Source organism: Anabas testudineus, chromosome 10 (genome assembly GCF_900324465.2).
Source record: "Anabas testudineus chromosome 10, fAnaTes1.2, whole genome shotgun sequence".
NCBI classification, from domain to species: domain Eukaryota; kingdom Metazoa; phylum Chordata; class Actinopteri; order Anabantiformes; family Anabantidae; genus Anabas; species Anabas testudineus.
The window spans coordinates 12,614,021-12,630,478 of record NC_046619.1 but is presented as its reverse complement, the minus strand read 5'-3'; the positions used below and the strand labels follow the sequence as shown (position 1 = coordinate 12,630,478).

Sequence of the window (16,458 nt, the reverse complement as noted above, 5' to 3'; positions counted from 1 at the left end):
CACTTAAATACGGCAATAAATTGCATTACTATGGCCTGATCTGACACAGTGAGCAGACATAAACCCCCCCCAACAAAAAATGACCCCCAGACAAATCATCGAGCCAGGGGGCATCAGATGTGTTTTTCAGCCTCCTAAAGAATATAAAATCAATGGAGAGACCCGATGTAACCATGAAGGCTTTAATGAAAACTAAAGGGACAGAGAAGAGGACAAGATATAAAAATGGCAAATGTGTCTGATGTCACTTAAATCAAATTCATTCTAGTATTAGAGCATCAGTCACTTTCTTTACAGCACTGTGTGCATCTGTTTGCTTTCATCCATTTGAATGTTATTATTAAGTGTGAACAATCATGGATTCGTGCAGAAGTTCCTCGTCCACTGTCAATATGAAAACAAATCAGACGTCTCACAGCAAACTCTTTAGTTTTAGCCAGACTTGATGGTTAATTTTCAAATAGGATTTTAATCGGAATAGGATTTGGCTTAAATTCTAAAGATGGATGTGATTTTGTCAAAACATTTAGAGAAAACATATCAATGTTTACCTCTTTAAACTCAGATATAAGGCTGCACGAATGCTGGAAGCAAGAATATGACATTACTAAATTTTAAATCACAAACAAATGCATAACAAACGTTTGACTTTCTGTTGTTTTAACAATAAATCACAGCCAAAATGACATAAATCCATTATTGACATATAAATAATTTAATTTAATACATAATCATAATGCAGTACTTTGGATTTTATTTCTCTCAAGTGGTAAAATGTGATGTGTTTCTGAAACTCTTGTGTTATATAATATTATAGTCTAAAAGCCAGTGAATATGTGACTTGTCCGCATGGCTCACAACAGCTCCCTGAAAGCTTGGAAGATGACTAGAGGGTCCTATTGTGTTAGTGTGTACAGTATATCACACACTATGTATATATAATGCACTCTGCACCCCTCATTATGTCTCTTTCTCTCTCTCACACACACACCTCATATCTCACTAGTGACACTGATGACATCAGACAGCTCTGAACATGATGACATGGCCAGCAGCCGCCTGCTGTGCAGACGGGGAAATCCCTATGAAATAAATATCACACTCACCCACTCACTGACATGTTCACATTTAACCCTCACCCTACTGAGCGTGGAGAGCGAAAGATATAAAACAGGAAAAAGATGAAAGTAAAGATACAGTGCATGCGAGCGTCTACAGTACGTGAGTGTGTGACCATGTGTGTGACTATAAGTGAAGTAAGCAGAGCTTGGTGGCCTCAGCTTCTTTTTATATACAATCAGGATGGAGAATCCATGTACCCTGTCAGCTTGGGGCAGTCTGAACACACACACACACACACACACACACACACACACAATCTTACAGTACATTTGCACATTAAAAGTGTGGGCTGCCAGGAGAAGAGGAGCAGCTTTCCTGCCTTCGTTAAGGCGTCACAGGATGAAGTGAAGAAAGATTTATGCTTTAAGTCGGGGCAAAAAAAAGCATGACCAGCTGTAATATGGGTGTATTATTGTGTAAAACCGTCAAAAAATTGTTTAGGTTGATCCATGAAATGTTGGCTTACTGTTAACATTTGTGAGTGATTGAGCTTCACACAACTTACATAAAGCCACTCATTTAAAACAGGCTGTTAAGTTGTAGTGTAAAGATGCTGTTTTTGCAACAGCGCTAATAACACCTAAAATAAATACATTTTAAAAAATAAAATATAAATTCTGTTGATTCTTCGTGAAAAGTCTCTTCCCCTCTCTTTGACCTGAAACTTAAAGACCTGAATGAAGCCCCTCTTCTTCACAGCCACACTGACTGGAACATGACACCGGCCCCGGCACAGCCTGAGGACCCAGCAGCCAGTCACACATGAGTGACCAGAGTGCAACTAATCAGAAAGAGGAGGGCAAGAGTCTTTGCCGGTGGGACACCTCTTGGGCAGCTGCAGAATTACTGTAAGGTAAGTAAGTGCAAAAATGTGAGGTTCCTATTGTTGTTAAGAGTCTGAGTCAACTGTACAGCTGCATACCACCGCCATGTTTGGTGCTGCCTAGTGTGGAAAATTTCCACCACTGCTACTGTCAATCCTTCTGCAAGAGTCTTGAATGTTGGAACAAACATGGCGGTGGACTCACCTGCCATCTAACATTTGTCAGCCTCTGGCCTCATAAAACCCTGGTTAGGACACAAGAGAAAGCAAGACAAGACACATACTGTTTGTTCCCAGAGTTGAGTAACTGAGCAGACAGTTTTATGCAGAACACCCCTTCCACTTCACCGCTCCACAGCGGAAGCCAGTTAAAGGAGTGGGTGGTGATCATAGCATAGGCGAAGAGGGGGAAAGAACTAGGTGGAGGAGATGCATAAGTAAAAAGACAGGAGAAGAGGAGGAACAGTGTGACGAGACAGTAGAGAACAAGACAGAAAACAGTGCATGATGAGGACAGGAGGACAAGTAAAGTCAGAGGAGGGTAGGACAGAGGTGGTAGCGGAGAGATAAACAGGAGTAGAAAATGGACGCGATACAGTGGAAGAAAGGAAGCAAGAGATGCATAAAAGGAAGGGGGTTGAAGCAGCAAGAGATGAAAAACACAAATGGAGAGCAAAGGCAAACAGACTGAAAGACAAGGACAGGATGACAGTGAGTCATCAGGTCCAGTGGCTTCTCATTTATTTAAACATGAAAAATATACATATACAGTGCAAACACCCTGTCTGTCTCTTAAAGCGGCAGGAATTAAATGTCTTATTGCCTTTGATGTATGAAACTTGCTCAGTTGATTTTAGATATGACACATGATCTTACTTTTGACGAGAGAGAACGTTTCTCAATAAGCTCTTTCACGACTTAGAAAACCAGTGCCATAAAGATTTGTAGAAAAATGTATATAATATAAAATAAAATAAAATAAAAATAAGAAGATAGAAAATGTTCCTCGTCACATTCTTCACAAAAGTGCTTTGCAAAATGTCTCCAATGAAAAACAGGGACATCTGTGTTGACTGCACCTCTAGCAGTTATATGCATATTCCGCAGTAGATATTATATTTGTATGTACTATAACACTTGTTCTCTTCTGTTAAACCACAGAAGGCAGAAGAGAAGAGGCGTGTGCTGCCACGTGCAAAGCTGTGTGGGAACACACATGTACAAGAAAACTATAGCCCACTTATTACCTACAACTCAGACTGATAGGAGAATACTATACATCAACAATTTAGGGTCATCCGCAGTGATGTGACTGTTTACACATTGTAAACCAACAAGTGCAGAGTGATGGTCGTCATAAAAGAGCAGCAACACCACCTGGTGGCAACTTGAAGACGATGCAGTACCTCAACATGTCAATGATGGAACCGCCTGGAGCAGCAGTTTGTTTTCATTATCATGTTAAAGCACCGCTTCAAACTTAAACTAACCGGAAATCCAGCACAATCAAACCTTGTTTACTACACTGGTGCTGAATGTGCTGCGTAAAACCAACAAGAATCAATGTATACAAAATGTTAAGTTTAAAAAGTTCATATCAAGCCTTTTATTTGGTATACAGATATTCATAGATTTATACAGTATATATAGATATATGTATATATGCAACACATGTGCCACTGCAAATTCACAGACAGGGAAATAAAGGAAAACAAAAATATACACTGTGCTTAATTTCAAAGTAGTACTGTGAAGCGCTTATTATGAATGATGACCAAAACCATAATGATGAGGTAACTGCCAGGCAGAAAAACAATCACTTATAATGGTTGAATAACAATAATAATAATATTAATAATAATAATAATAATAATAATAATGTACTAAAACTAACTAATCAAAGAGGCAACCAAGAAGTATAGTGGCAGCATGGACCCTTAGTGTTAAACTAGAGAAAGGATTAAAGTCTATAACATACATACACAGAGTATGCATACAGACAAACGTACAAACAGGAAGTAAATTCAGTCATTCGTAGGAGCAAAAAACTCATTGCTCATGTCATTACTCTTCTGATACACAACAGAAACTCAGGCATGCTCCAGGACATCTAAAAATCTCTCTCTCATACACAGACATACTGAAAACGCACACAGTCATGTACCACAGCCCTGCATTATAAGGCTGATCAAACAAGATTTGCACAGTTGTTGTGCATGCATGTGTGTACACACACACACACACACACACACACACACACACACACACACACACACACGTGCACACGCACACACCACGGCAGGATGGTAGGTCAGGTAGGTTGTTGTTCACTAAAAGATACAAAGGCCTGCATTAATGTGACAGAGGGAAAAACAGCAGACAGCAAAATAAGGAGGTCAAGTGGGAGTCAACTGAAACTCAGGAGAAGGGACAGAGGATGAAAGGAATATGAAAAAGCAACAACAAGGTAAGGAAATAGTGTGTGTGTGTGTGTGTGTGTGTTTGTGTGCCTGTGTCCATGCATGCATGTGTATATCAATACATTGGGAGCAGGCAGTGCTGAACATGTCTGACAGACAATGAGGAGTATCTGGTTCCCTCATGTGGTCACTCCGAGTCTCTTTGGACCTCTGAGGCGTCGGCCCTACATATGGGACATGTCCGGTTGGCCTGGAGACAGAAACAGGGAACAGAAGCTCATAATATAAATGACACAAAATGCCCCGTTTCGTCTGTACATACACAGAGAGGAACAAAACTAAACTTGAACTCTTTACATCCCATTTCTCATGGAGGCTTTGTCTAGTGCCGTATGACTCTAAAATCATAAGACTGTGTTATGACTAACACAACAACTTGGTGTTCAAGAAGCTCTTTCAGCATTTTTAGTGGGAAATCACAAGTTTCCATTGGGGAGTTCTGAATGGTTTACAGACTCTTCTGACCAACTTAGAGATACATCTGATATTACATAAAATCTGTTAATCTTAAATAAGACTGAGGTTCTAATTGCTAACACCTTACACGTGTCACTCGATTTATTTGTTTGTGTTTTTAAACAACAGAAAATCATTTTTTTCCTCACAGTGACTTTTAGGATTTAAAAACACACCATTACTTGGTCATTTAGCACCTAACATATAAACGTATGTACATTTACACAAGATAAGATAAAATCACGGGTAGGATTCAGTGTGTCCCTCAGATGGACACACTAAACATTAGTGGCAGTACTTACCCTTAGCCATTTGTCGACACACTTCCCATGGAACTCATGGCTGCAGGGCAGGACTCGCAGCAGTTGGCGTGACTCAAAATCACTCATGCACACCACACACCTGCAAAACCACAGATATGATCGTGCAAACAACAGCAATACTAGCAACCAAACAGGGCTCCAAGCATTTTCAGTTACTAAACTACAGTGTCTGGAAGAAAATATTTTCCAGAGGCTGTCTGGACGTTGTGTGTTTACTGGCAGGTGTTATGATACTTACGTTGAAATTCTACTGCAAGAGTACTGAAACTGCTTACTAGTATTAATACACAATATGCAGGACAAGTTGTTAGCTGTGAGGAACATGTGTCCTTTTCATTTTATGATATGCTTTGGAGAAATTTGCAGCTATCATCAGCTTGCAAAAGCCAAATTCTGTCCATTAACTGCACTAAGTACAAGTCAGTTACTGAAACAGTAAATCCACCAAAATTCCCTCAGTTTGATCTTGAGAGACTTCAAGATCATTATTTGTGGTTGTAAAAGGGTGGCACTCACAGTGTTTGTTCGGACTGATGGTTATTTGGATTAAACCGATAGGAAGGAAGCTGTTCAATGTCTCCCTTGGTCAGCCCTCGAAGTTTGGCCTCTCCCAGGCGCTCAGCCAGGTTCAGAAGGGCCTGTGAGTGCAACATCACAGAGGTCAAAGTCTGACACACATAAAAACAAAGGGATGAAATTTCTAAAGACAAACCTCGTAATTTTCCACTTCTCCATCGTCTACATCAAGCTCTAGACTGATGGCTGGACCTGTAGGCTGGACTGGCAGCATTGATCTACAGAGGGAGAGATTTGATAAAAGAAATGTTCAAGTCCAGATTAGTTTGACAAGCTCTAAAAAAATGAAAATGACGGCAAGGAAAATGTATAGTAATTAACATAAAATAAGGACAACAGTCTGTTTAACTGACATCTGGTGTGGAAGAAAAACAGCAGCTGGTAAAAACTGAGGTGATTTGAACTACTTTGTGTACTGACAGGTGGTAATTCATAAAAATACATAATTTATTAGTAGATTAAAATGTTATATGAGCCAAAGCTGTCAAATAAGTGTAGTAGAGTAAAACTAAAATATTCAAATATTTGTAATTGAGCATAAGTAAAGTTAAATAAAAATTTACACTGCACTTAACTACAGTACTTAAGTAAGTATTCTTAGTTATTTAAAACCTCTAACGTTTATGCAGTGACTGCTGTGTTAAATGTTGTTAAAGTTTAAAGACCTCTGTAAAATATCTTATATTGGGAAAGACTTTCAAAATCTTTTTGTAAAACTTCGATTATTCAAATCTTCAACAAAATAAAAGAACGTGTTCATACTTTTTAAAATTAAATGTTTTGACATTACATTTTTATGATTTACTTGGAAATTCCCTTTTCTGTTCAGTTGTATAGGCAACCCAGCAGTATAAAACATGTTTTATTATTAATTAATTCTTCTACTGGTCTACTTACAGGAAGTAAGGCAGGAGGCTGGGGTGGTAAGGCGAAGGTGGCAGTGGCTGTTGTGAGCGGTACCGTCGCCCCGGGAGACGTCGAGGGATAAAGTTTGGATAGGACTAGGATGCAAAGGGCACAAAACGCATGTAAGATCAATAACACAGACAACCGGACTTCCTTCTTGCTAGGTCGAAACATTTCAATCCAACAAAAAGGAAGTCCAGTTGCCATGACTCAATTTCCAGATTCACCTGGACGACAGAGTCATTACTGACACCATTAACACAACTTCCATTTAGATTTTCCCCTGCTCTTGGGAAGAATATCTGTTTTATATATATATTTTATCAACATATTGAAATTGCTCACCACTCCAAAGAACTCCTGTGGCAGGGGGTCATGGGAGAGAAAGTGAAGCTGTGTGGAGTGTGGGGTTAGGGCAGGGTGGGTGGTCGGGGGATAGTGGAGCCCTGCACCCAAAGACAGGTGTTCTCCAAGCAGCTCCACGTCATTCTCTATCCGCTGTAATGGCTGTAACAGTCAAGCCACAAGAATCAATCAGACCTTTGTTCCTTGATTACTTACTTACTAAAAGCTGAAAAGTCACACACATATCATTTGACCGCTTTTAGGTTCGACTACAGAACACATTCGCTGTGGCATCGCTTCAATAAGCTTTTTAAGATTCTGTCACAACATTTATTCCCGTCCAGACTTCCAGGCATAAATTTTTCCACCAAGAGCTTGTATTGATGATGGGAGAGTCCGACCGCTGCACAGTCTTCGCCAGCACATCCCAAAGATTCTCAATGGGGTTAAGGTCTAGACTCTAGACTCTGTGGTGGAGTCATGTTCCCTGAACCAATCTTTCAATATTTGAGCCTGATAAATTCCGGCATTTTGAAATATGTCAATACCATCTGCGAAGAAAAAATCCATTGATGGAATAACCTGGTCTTTCAGTATATTAAAAGGTAGTCAGCTGACCTCATTCTTTGGACAGATAATGTTGCTGAACCTAGACCTGACAAACTGCAGCAACCCCAGATCATAGCACTGCCCCCACAGGCTTGTACAGTTGACACTATGCATGATGGGTGCATCACTTCACCTGTTTCCCTTCTTATCCTGATATGCCCATTACTCTGGAACAGGGTAAAACTGGACTCATCAGACCACATGACTTAGATGTTTTCTTTATTTGATTCATGCCAATAATTTGACCCTTCTTAAACAGATCAGCATCTTTTCCACGACCACAAGATGTGTATTCCGACATGGTTAAGAAATTAGAAGCTACTCACTGCATCAGTTAGGGTTAAATAACTTGTTGACAGCAGAAACATAATCATCTATGCAATAATTATCCATTAACTATTTGCTTAGTTAAATCAGGGTGGTGACTTTTTTTTGGGACAGGCAGTGTAAAAAATTGTTACCGAGTATGATACCCAATATGCACAATACTGACATTCTGGCAAATAGCCTGTGTATGACTGCTGATATTTTAGTAGATGTCCTAAATTATTAATAACTATACACTTTTAAACTACATACAAACACGAAAAAAGAGCAGCACAAAGTGTTTTAGCTCAAATGTATAAAATATGCTTCATGCATTTTGCTTACATTGTAAAGCACATTTTCTGTTGCATTTTTCAATACAGCAATCATAGACTGCATATATGGTCACTATTCTGCAGTGAAACCAAGTTTTATTATCATCAATTCGGAGGGAAAATGATCCACTCAGGGTGTTAGATAACACAACACGGGACGATAAAATCTTGTGAGTTCTCATGACTTTTTTTTTTTTTTTTTCATAATCTTTAAATTGATAACAAATCACAAAAGTTAAAACAAAGTCACCAAAACAACATATGGATTTGTACTCACAGATCGGGCCTGCTGTGTTGGATAAGGTCCAAACTGTCCAGGCTGAGGCAAGTGAGGTGGGTGATGGGAAAGATGTGCTGGGGGATGGGGGAGGTGAGGAGGGGGAAGCAGGAAGGCTGGGTCACTGGACAGCAGTGATGGGAACGGGTACGGCATGGGTAAGTGTTGCACTGAACATGTCTGAAGGACCTGGCAAAAAGAAACAAGATTTAATTTAGTAAGGCATGCTGCAAACAGAGTTTTGTCAAATAAATAAAGCTAATCAGTAACAGGAAATGTGCAACTGTGGAAACAGCTGGAATGAATCTCTTAGAGAAACACAAAAACACTCACAGGGGGAGGAACGCTGCAGACTGGATAGTGCTGTCCACTGAAAACCACTGAGCATGCTGGGATTTGCTGAGGGGCAGAGCGAGGCGGCAGGCCGGGTGGTGGCCCCGGAGGAGACACAGGATATGATACTGGAGCTGATCCCTAAATATGGAAATTAACAGGGCAAAGTCCTCAACGTTACTCACTCAAACGTTGACTTAAAGATAAGCGGCTGTAATTAGAAAACATTGCGCACATCCTTTCTGGATCAAATAAAGCACATCAGTGTGTCTCATACTAACCACAGTTGTGCTTTCGTGTTAAGAAGCACTTATTGAGTGTCATATAGGTCAAATGTCTAAAATTGCTGTTCTCAGTTTTAATTTTTGTTTTTGAGCTATTCAAATATTAAAATTAAACGGCAAATTCACACGGCATATCAAGCTAAAATGGAATACATTTTGTGGTTTTGTGATGTCATTTAAATGACATCAAATTGACTGTATTAAACAATTCGACTAAACTTAGTCTTGTAGCCAAATTTACATTTTATCTTTTAAGGCTGTAACAATTCTGAAAGACCAAACCATGATACACATGTCCACAATCTTATATTGAGGTTTCAAACGAACAAACTGAACCACTTTCCCCAATCATGGTCAAGTGATCACGCCTGCTGTGGAAGTCAGGCTATTTTTCCCCCCATTTTACAAACTGAACCATAGCTTAAAAATTAAGGTCTGAATTTGGAGAATAATTACACCCCTTACATGATGCTGTAAAATAAAATTAAATGCTTGTTGTCTTTCTGAAAAGACTGATGACACGTTGGAATTTTTTTCAAGGGTAAAGTTTCCACACCCACTAATAAAGTTTCCTCCGCCCCAGATAATTTACATTTTTTTATTAAATAACCCCCCTGGGGAAAAAAAAGCATAGAAGCCATGTAGGCTAATAGAGAGATACATTAACCAACTGAATTTTTAACCTACATGGTGGTGATGAATTTGCTTTCATAAAATTACAGGAAATGTACTTGGTGCTTTCAAGATCAAACAAACCACAGTAATACATTCAAATGAAATCACATTAGTCATTCTCTCTGTAGTCGACATCAACTGCGAATAGGTTTATAAACCCACGAGCAGCTGGATTTAATTTTCACTTTGCATTGTTTTTAGAAGACGTGTCAAAAAGTGTTGTGTGTGTCTCGTTTGTGTACTGAGGATCAACACTACCTTTCAGAATCACACGGTTATTAAGAGCAAACCTTATTTTCTTATTTCTGAGACATTACAAGAATAATTTTAGTCCTTTTTCAACTAGTGGATTTTTACTAATACACATACTAAGCAGGCCACATTATCTCTTGCACTCACCTGCTCATGGAGATCCAGCACCATACTGCTCTGTTGCTGGGAAGGGTGTGGGTGTTGTGGGTGAGCTGCAGGGTGCAGCAGCCGTGGAGAAAGGTTAGGGGACTGATGGAGAGGCCTCGGGGAGGGGTTTGGCGGATGGTAACCTGGACGTTCTTCAGACCCAGGACCAGGCCCAGGCCCTCTGGGAGGTTGCTGGCTGTAAGGTGGGTAGCCCTGAGGAGGAGCTGGGTGGCGATAGTTCTCATCCTGGTGGCCTGGCGACGGGCCATGGTGAGAGTGGAGGTGGTGGTGGTGATGGTGGTGTGCATTTGGGTGGTGATGGTGGTGGTTGCCATTGCCGTTGTAGTGGTGGTGGTTGTTGTGGGCGTGGTGGTGGTGGCGGGTCAGACGGTCTCTCCGACCACGCTGGCGTCTCATTGGAGGGCTAAGGTGGAAGAAAGAGCGGAAAACTAAAGAAGAGGCAGAAGGAGCCATGTGGTCACTCACATCACCATAAATACCAGGGCCGCCACCTACTGCAAAATGTTAAGTCAAAACAGAAAAAGACAGAAATGTGTTTTATCCATAAACCTTGTGCCTTCAGTGTACCATGTGCTCAAGAAAAACAGATTCTCTGAAAACACAGACTCACAAATAAAACAAGCAGGTACATCTTGAAGCAGGGGATGTTTGGCCTTTTTGCTTGAAACTTAAATTATTTGTAGATCAAAAATAATTTCACTCATGTATTAAGTTGACAAAAAAAGATCCACATAAGATATACTGATTAAATCCTATAAACTACAGTATACAGACTAAAAAACTAACACAATCAGCTATTTCACAATTTAAATAAAGATATTTCTAATTGATTTGTCATTATTTTGATAAAGGTAGAACATTTACCAGGTTGAATAATGAAGATAACTGTTATATTACCTGCGGCGGTTACGAACAGGCGTGTGGCATCTCTCTGGCATGAAGTGCGGGTGTTGCCTCCGGCTGGGAGGCAGCTCCCACGGACGAATGGGAGACGAAGGAGTAGAAGGAGGACCAGAGTTCAGATCCAACATGGACTGCTGGGAAAGACGCTGCCTTTTTGGGCTTGGGCTGTCTTCCATCTGCACAGAGAGTTTAGGGAGGACAGAATGGTTTGTCGGGAAAATAAAAACAAAAAGGGAGAGCATTAATAAAAAGCAATGACATTCAAACTGTTGTCAAAGCAAGACACAGCAGAGGAAACAGGCAAGTTTCATACTTACTTTGTCCCGATCCTCGCTGCACACATTATCTGGATGAAAATGTAGCACTCCTCCTGCAGGCCGCAGAGGAAAAAGCATAATCAGATAAGATAGGGCTGAGAAACATCAACATCACAAGACACATGGACATGCAACAACACAGACAACACACAGGCAGCTGATAGACTTTGATTTTATTTTCCATTCTGAGACCACAGTGGAAGCCAAAAAAGACGTTATCGTGACTGTACTGAGTTGCAGACTTAACACCACAGAATCCAGCACCGATAAGAAAAATGTGCGTCTCACTCCTTGATACGCAAACAGAGTCCTCTGTTCTCACTGAGAGTCGGACTTCCAAACAGGCTTTTAAATTTAGTGCTTAAAAAAGGCAGACAAGAGGAACCCATCTCTTTAAGATGTCACGTTAGTACTCTCCTCTGGTTCACATACAAATCATCCCCTCTGATCTAAAACCAAAACCCTGTACACACTGAAAAACAGAAACACAGATGTCTACAATCAAACATGCAGTATATAACACACCCACGCTTGTTGCTGGTTTTGCATCGCTGACATTAAATGGTTTGAATCCTGATAACAAATTCTGTCTCTGGACATCAACTTATAATCAGAGTAACTTGTCTCAAAGTTTCCATAATGTACAATCTAAAGAAGAAAACAGCGATAGACTCTCTGATTAGTCGACCGGAAGAGAAACATATGTTTGTTTGTTTTTATTTTGGTTTTAGAGCATTGAATATTAAATGTAAGTATTCTTGACTTATTATAAAATGATAAGTTATTTATTTAATAAATTGAAATAATTATTAGTTGCACAGCAGGTAGAATACCACAAACAAAACCATCATATAACTCTCAGAAACCAAACATTACCGGAAAGCCTGGGTTTAGAAGTGTAAGCAAGCATATGCTACCCTGAAGTGTCCCTAAGCAAGGCAGCAAACCATTTTTAGCTCTGCAACAGCAGCTCAGTACCGCAGGTCTTCCCTTATTTTAAGGTCTTTGTGTTAGACAAACAAATAACAGAACTCTCTCCAAAGATCAATAGACCATCACAAAAAATACTGCTTAATGACACGACTGAGATTAGTGTTTTCCAAAAAATGAAATACAAAAAAAAAAAGAAAAGAAAAATCACATCACTGGATAAAGCTGTAATGTCATAAACATAATCTCAGGAAAACACAATGCTCCCCCAGCTGTTTATCTGCCAGTCCACATGTGCAATCTGGATGCAGCATAACACGCAGACATTTCAGCGGCTTAAGAAGGATGTCCTTGAACTCAGTTGACAAGAGTTTCCTTTAAGCAGTCCCCCCAAAAAACCTTTAATCACCAAAAGGAGGAATAAAAATTCTGGTCTCTTCATATCTTTGTTTCCCCCTGTATGCCTCCCTCAACCAAACAGCCCCTTCAGCCTCCTTAGAAACAACAGATCTGAAAGTACCCCCCACCCCTTTCTTGTCTTCGCAAGGCGACTCCAGAGCCATATGAAGTCTGCCGATAGTGACAGCTCAAAGACACCCTGCTAGTGGCTGCAGAGAACACAGGGACAGTCGGTTGACTGACTAGCCCACAGTACATCCAACACACTGGGTTACATGTTTATTCATCTACCATTCCTTTTCCTTTAAACCTTATTGGATCCTGGGCCTGTGCCGCCCATGTGTTTTGTGCAGAACTAGGTCTGTTAATGCTGATTCACCCCAGAGGCCATAGGAGAGGGGATTGTGAGCCAGAGTGGACGGGTTCTGCTAGCGAGCACATATGACCTTGTTTCCTCCAAGCATGGCTGCTGGGGAAGACTGACACAATTTCTTTCACAACTGATAGTCTTTGAGTATTTGATGTTATCAAGTAGCAAATTCTTTATGTTCTTTAACTCAGTTTTAAAAAAGACCAGCTAAAAAGAGTCAAGTTATTTTACCCGAATAGACCGAACAGTTTTAATGAAGGCTTGTCAAAGCTCACTGTCACACTGGGTGGTAACATGACTGAAACTGAGGGGGTGAAAGAGGAGAAAAAGGATAAAAAAAAATGAAAAAAAAACAGAAGTCAGATGGGGACACATTTCTAACAACCCTACATCATGTCTAACATTGACATTTTCTGCATAAAGTGATACAATAATGGTGATATGCTAAATAACAAACAAACAAACAAGCAGAGTCAAATATGAAACCTGTGACACACTTAAACACGCACAAACACAAAAAACACACACAGACCCCAGCCATTAAGGAAGAGACACGTGCAGTTGCTAAGAGGAAGAAGGCAGCTCTTACAGCTGGGATACACACTTCTTAAGTCATTCATACAAACCCCTCTGTAGTCTCTCTGGGAAGCATGTGTTTCTGTGTGTGTCCTCTCTGTGTGGGTTATTTTGGGTGTTTGGCAACGGTGCCGCTATTAGTACAGAGGACCATTAAAAGCCTGCTTTCATTCATTCACTGCATTTTTTTTTGCCTTTGAGGGAATCCAATCTGGTATTACAGAAGATTTCTCCAGTGACTTAACAATAGCCAGCAATGGAAACATGCTCAACACTAAACAGACTGGTGCTAAAATCCCTGAAAGAAAACTCAAAGTGTGGTTACACTTTGAATTTTTTTTTTTGTCAAGTTCCCTTATTTCCTCATCTTATTTTTTTTATGTATTGGGGAGTTATCAATCAATTGTTAGTGAGTTTGGGTTGGATGAAGAACCATTTATGTGGTGGCCAATTTAAGACTTTACAATATCAGTCTCTACAGTGATCTGGAACAAAAAGATAAAATCAGGAGAAAGAGAATTAATTTCAAACAATTTCAAGGTTTTGTTTCAAGGTAAACTGCTTTTGTAAACTCAGAGAGTGTCGGATATCTAAACCACTGGACCAACACATCTTCTACGATCTTCACAGAAGTAACATAATATGACCTGTAGGCCTTCAGTACCACCATGCCTGGACTATCCAAAGGAAAATTCTGCCGTGCTAAATTCCTACTGAGGGCCAGGATAATTTGCACTGTGAGTATAAAGTCAGGCAGGGACATGAGACAAAGTTCACGAACCTAGTTTGATCTATTTGCCTGTGTAAATTCTATTCAAACCTCAACAGAATCACCTCTGTTACAGCAGCTGATCCAAGCTGACATATAGTTTCCCTTTCAAGCAACAGCTGGCAGTGAAAGCACCTCTCAGTTAACTGTCTGGAAGCCTGTTAAGCTGGTAGTGGTCTGCCTGCATCCCTCAGGGGGTGTATCCTGTGTTGGTGTGTAATGATGCATCTAGCTGTGTTGCAGGCCCTGTTTACTGAAGTCTGCTTACCGGCCCCAGGGTGTCTGTGAGCTCCGTGCGAGGAGTGGCGCTGCGCCCCTGCGGACAGGTAGCTCCCCTGGGCATGCTGCTGCTGGCTCTCCGGGTAGCTGCGACCACCGTGGTGTGGCGCCCAGCCGGGGTTGCTCTGCTGCGAGTAGCTCAAGCCTCCGCTGGCGTTCATCAAGCCTCCGTTCCCGACCGCGTTACCGCCTCCGTTGCTTCCAACACCGCCGTTCATACCGAAATGATAGAAGCCAGACCGAGACCGCGATCGAGTCCTCGGGGGGTCCATGGCTGGGGAAGAGGAGGAGGAGGAGGAGGGCGGTGGTGGATAAACGTGATGAAGGAGAGATGGGCGTCCAGGAACGGACAGGAGCCTCCCTCGTCAGACCGCTTCTCCGCGTCTCTCTATCCACCCGGTTACCTCTGATGACGACAGGTTACTGCGAGCGTTTTCTGGGGCATTTAAAGCTGTTGTTGTTATGTGAAGGGGTGAGATACCTGGAAGCAGCGGGATCAGGGAAGCACAGTCCTCATATGTCGCACAAGCACCAGCTGCACCGACTCCATCCACTCTTCCCCCAGATATCTGAACTGGTCAACTTAACTGAAGCCGCCTATTTGTTTCCCCAATTACGACGTTACATAAGTAAATACAGTAGTTATACGTGCATGGGGTAGAACAAAACTATAATCACAATATTATTTTCTCTAAGTTATCAGTGGGTTTCCTTGGTACAAGAACACCAGCTGAGTAAGTCTCGGGTTATCTATTGTCTTTTTCCCAGCGGAAAACTGTCCGGTTTTCCCTCAGTAAAATAAAGTAATTCTTTTGAAAATAGTCTTATTCAATTTGTTTTAATACGTGTGAATCAATCACCGACACACATGTTAACAAACAACAGCAACTTGAGTTAATATCGCTCTGAGCTCAGAGGCTAACTAGCCAAGTTAAATGCTGAACTCTATCCTTCAACACCATCAAGATGGCTAGCTGTCGAGCGTTAGCAAACTAAAGGAAACCAGCCGGTAGCTCTAAAGTTATTAGCATAAACTCGTGAATAAATTACAGCTAAACTGCACCGGAAAGCCTGCTCTAAGTGGTAAAGTTACACCCCTTTGCGTTGGCTAACTATACCTGCTCGTTCATTAGCATAATTTCGATTTTCCAGCTAGCCCAAGGCTAACAGGAAGCGGGGTCTAAGGGGGAAAACAAGTACAACAGTGCCGACATTACAAGCTAGCTAACGTCGCACTGTATCGATGTTACACTAGTCGCGAAACGGTGCTAGTCGCGGGCTATCTCGGACCGCATGAGAAAACAAATTGCTACCTGATCCGCCAAGTAAAGGTGGACAATATTTGTCCAATTTAAATCCCCTCTCGCGTTCGCTATCGACTGTTTTCTCTGGTCAGTGGGGAGTGTAGTGAGATCAATCAATGGGAGTTTCACATCTCTGTCGAGTCACCACCAATCGAGCGCAGAGAGACGTGTCGCTCCCAACAAAGCAAAACCCGCACTATGCTTCCAGGAAGAACACATAACTCCAAAAGCAGGACACATTTTAATTTCTACATCACATGTCAAAGCAAGATTTGCCTTGATTGTCAATGCTGAAGGTCGACGTGTAGCAGCTCGCACTCGGAGTTGACTACTTTGGTCGG

At 41.2% G+C, this 16,458-nt stretch overlaps 1 protein-coding gene across 2 annotated transcripts; it reads right to left on the bottom strand.

The window, feature by feature from the left end:
• Positions 1-3,522: 3,522 nt before the first annotated feature.
• Positions 3,523-16,228, bottom strand: LOC113160703 (E3 ubiquitin-protein ligase RNF38-like). Of its 2 annotated transcripts, XM_026358089.2 has the most exons (13): positions 15,295-16,228; positions 14,803-15,219; positions 11,491-11,543; positions 11,168-11,349; positions 10,250-10,673; positions 8,892-9,032; positions 8,559-8,747; positions 7,032-7,193; positions 6,678-6,781; positions 5,917-5,998; positions 5,721-5,842; positions 5,184-5,283; positions 3,523-4,615 (listed from the first exon to the last, which is right to left on the bottom strand). In XM_026358089.2, exons 2-13 carry the CDS (start codon positions 15,083-15,085, stop codon positions 4,553-4,555), a joined length of 1,905 nt encoding a protein of 634 aa, XP_026213874.1. In that variant the 5' UTR covers positions 15,086-15,219; positions 15,295-16,228; the 3' UTR covers positions 3,523-4,552. The 2 variants fall into 2 exon arrangements, with proteins under 2 accessions (XP_026213874.1, XP_026213873.1); XM_026358088.2 differs by having other exon boundaries at positions 14,803-16,228.
• Between the last annotated feature and the right edge of the window lie 230 nt (positions 16,229-16,458).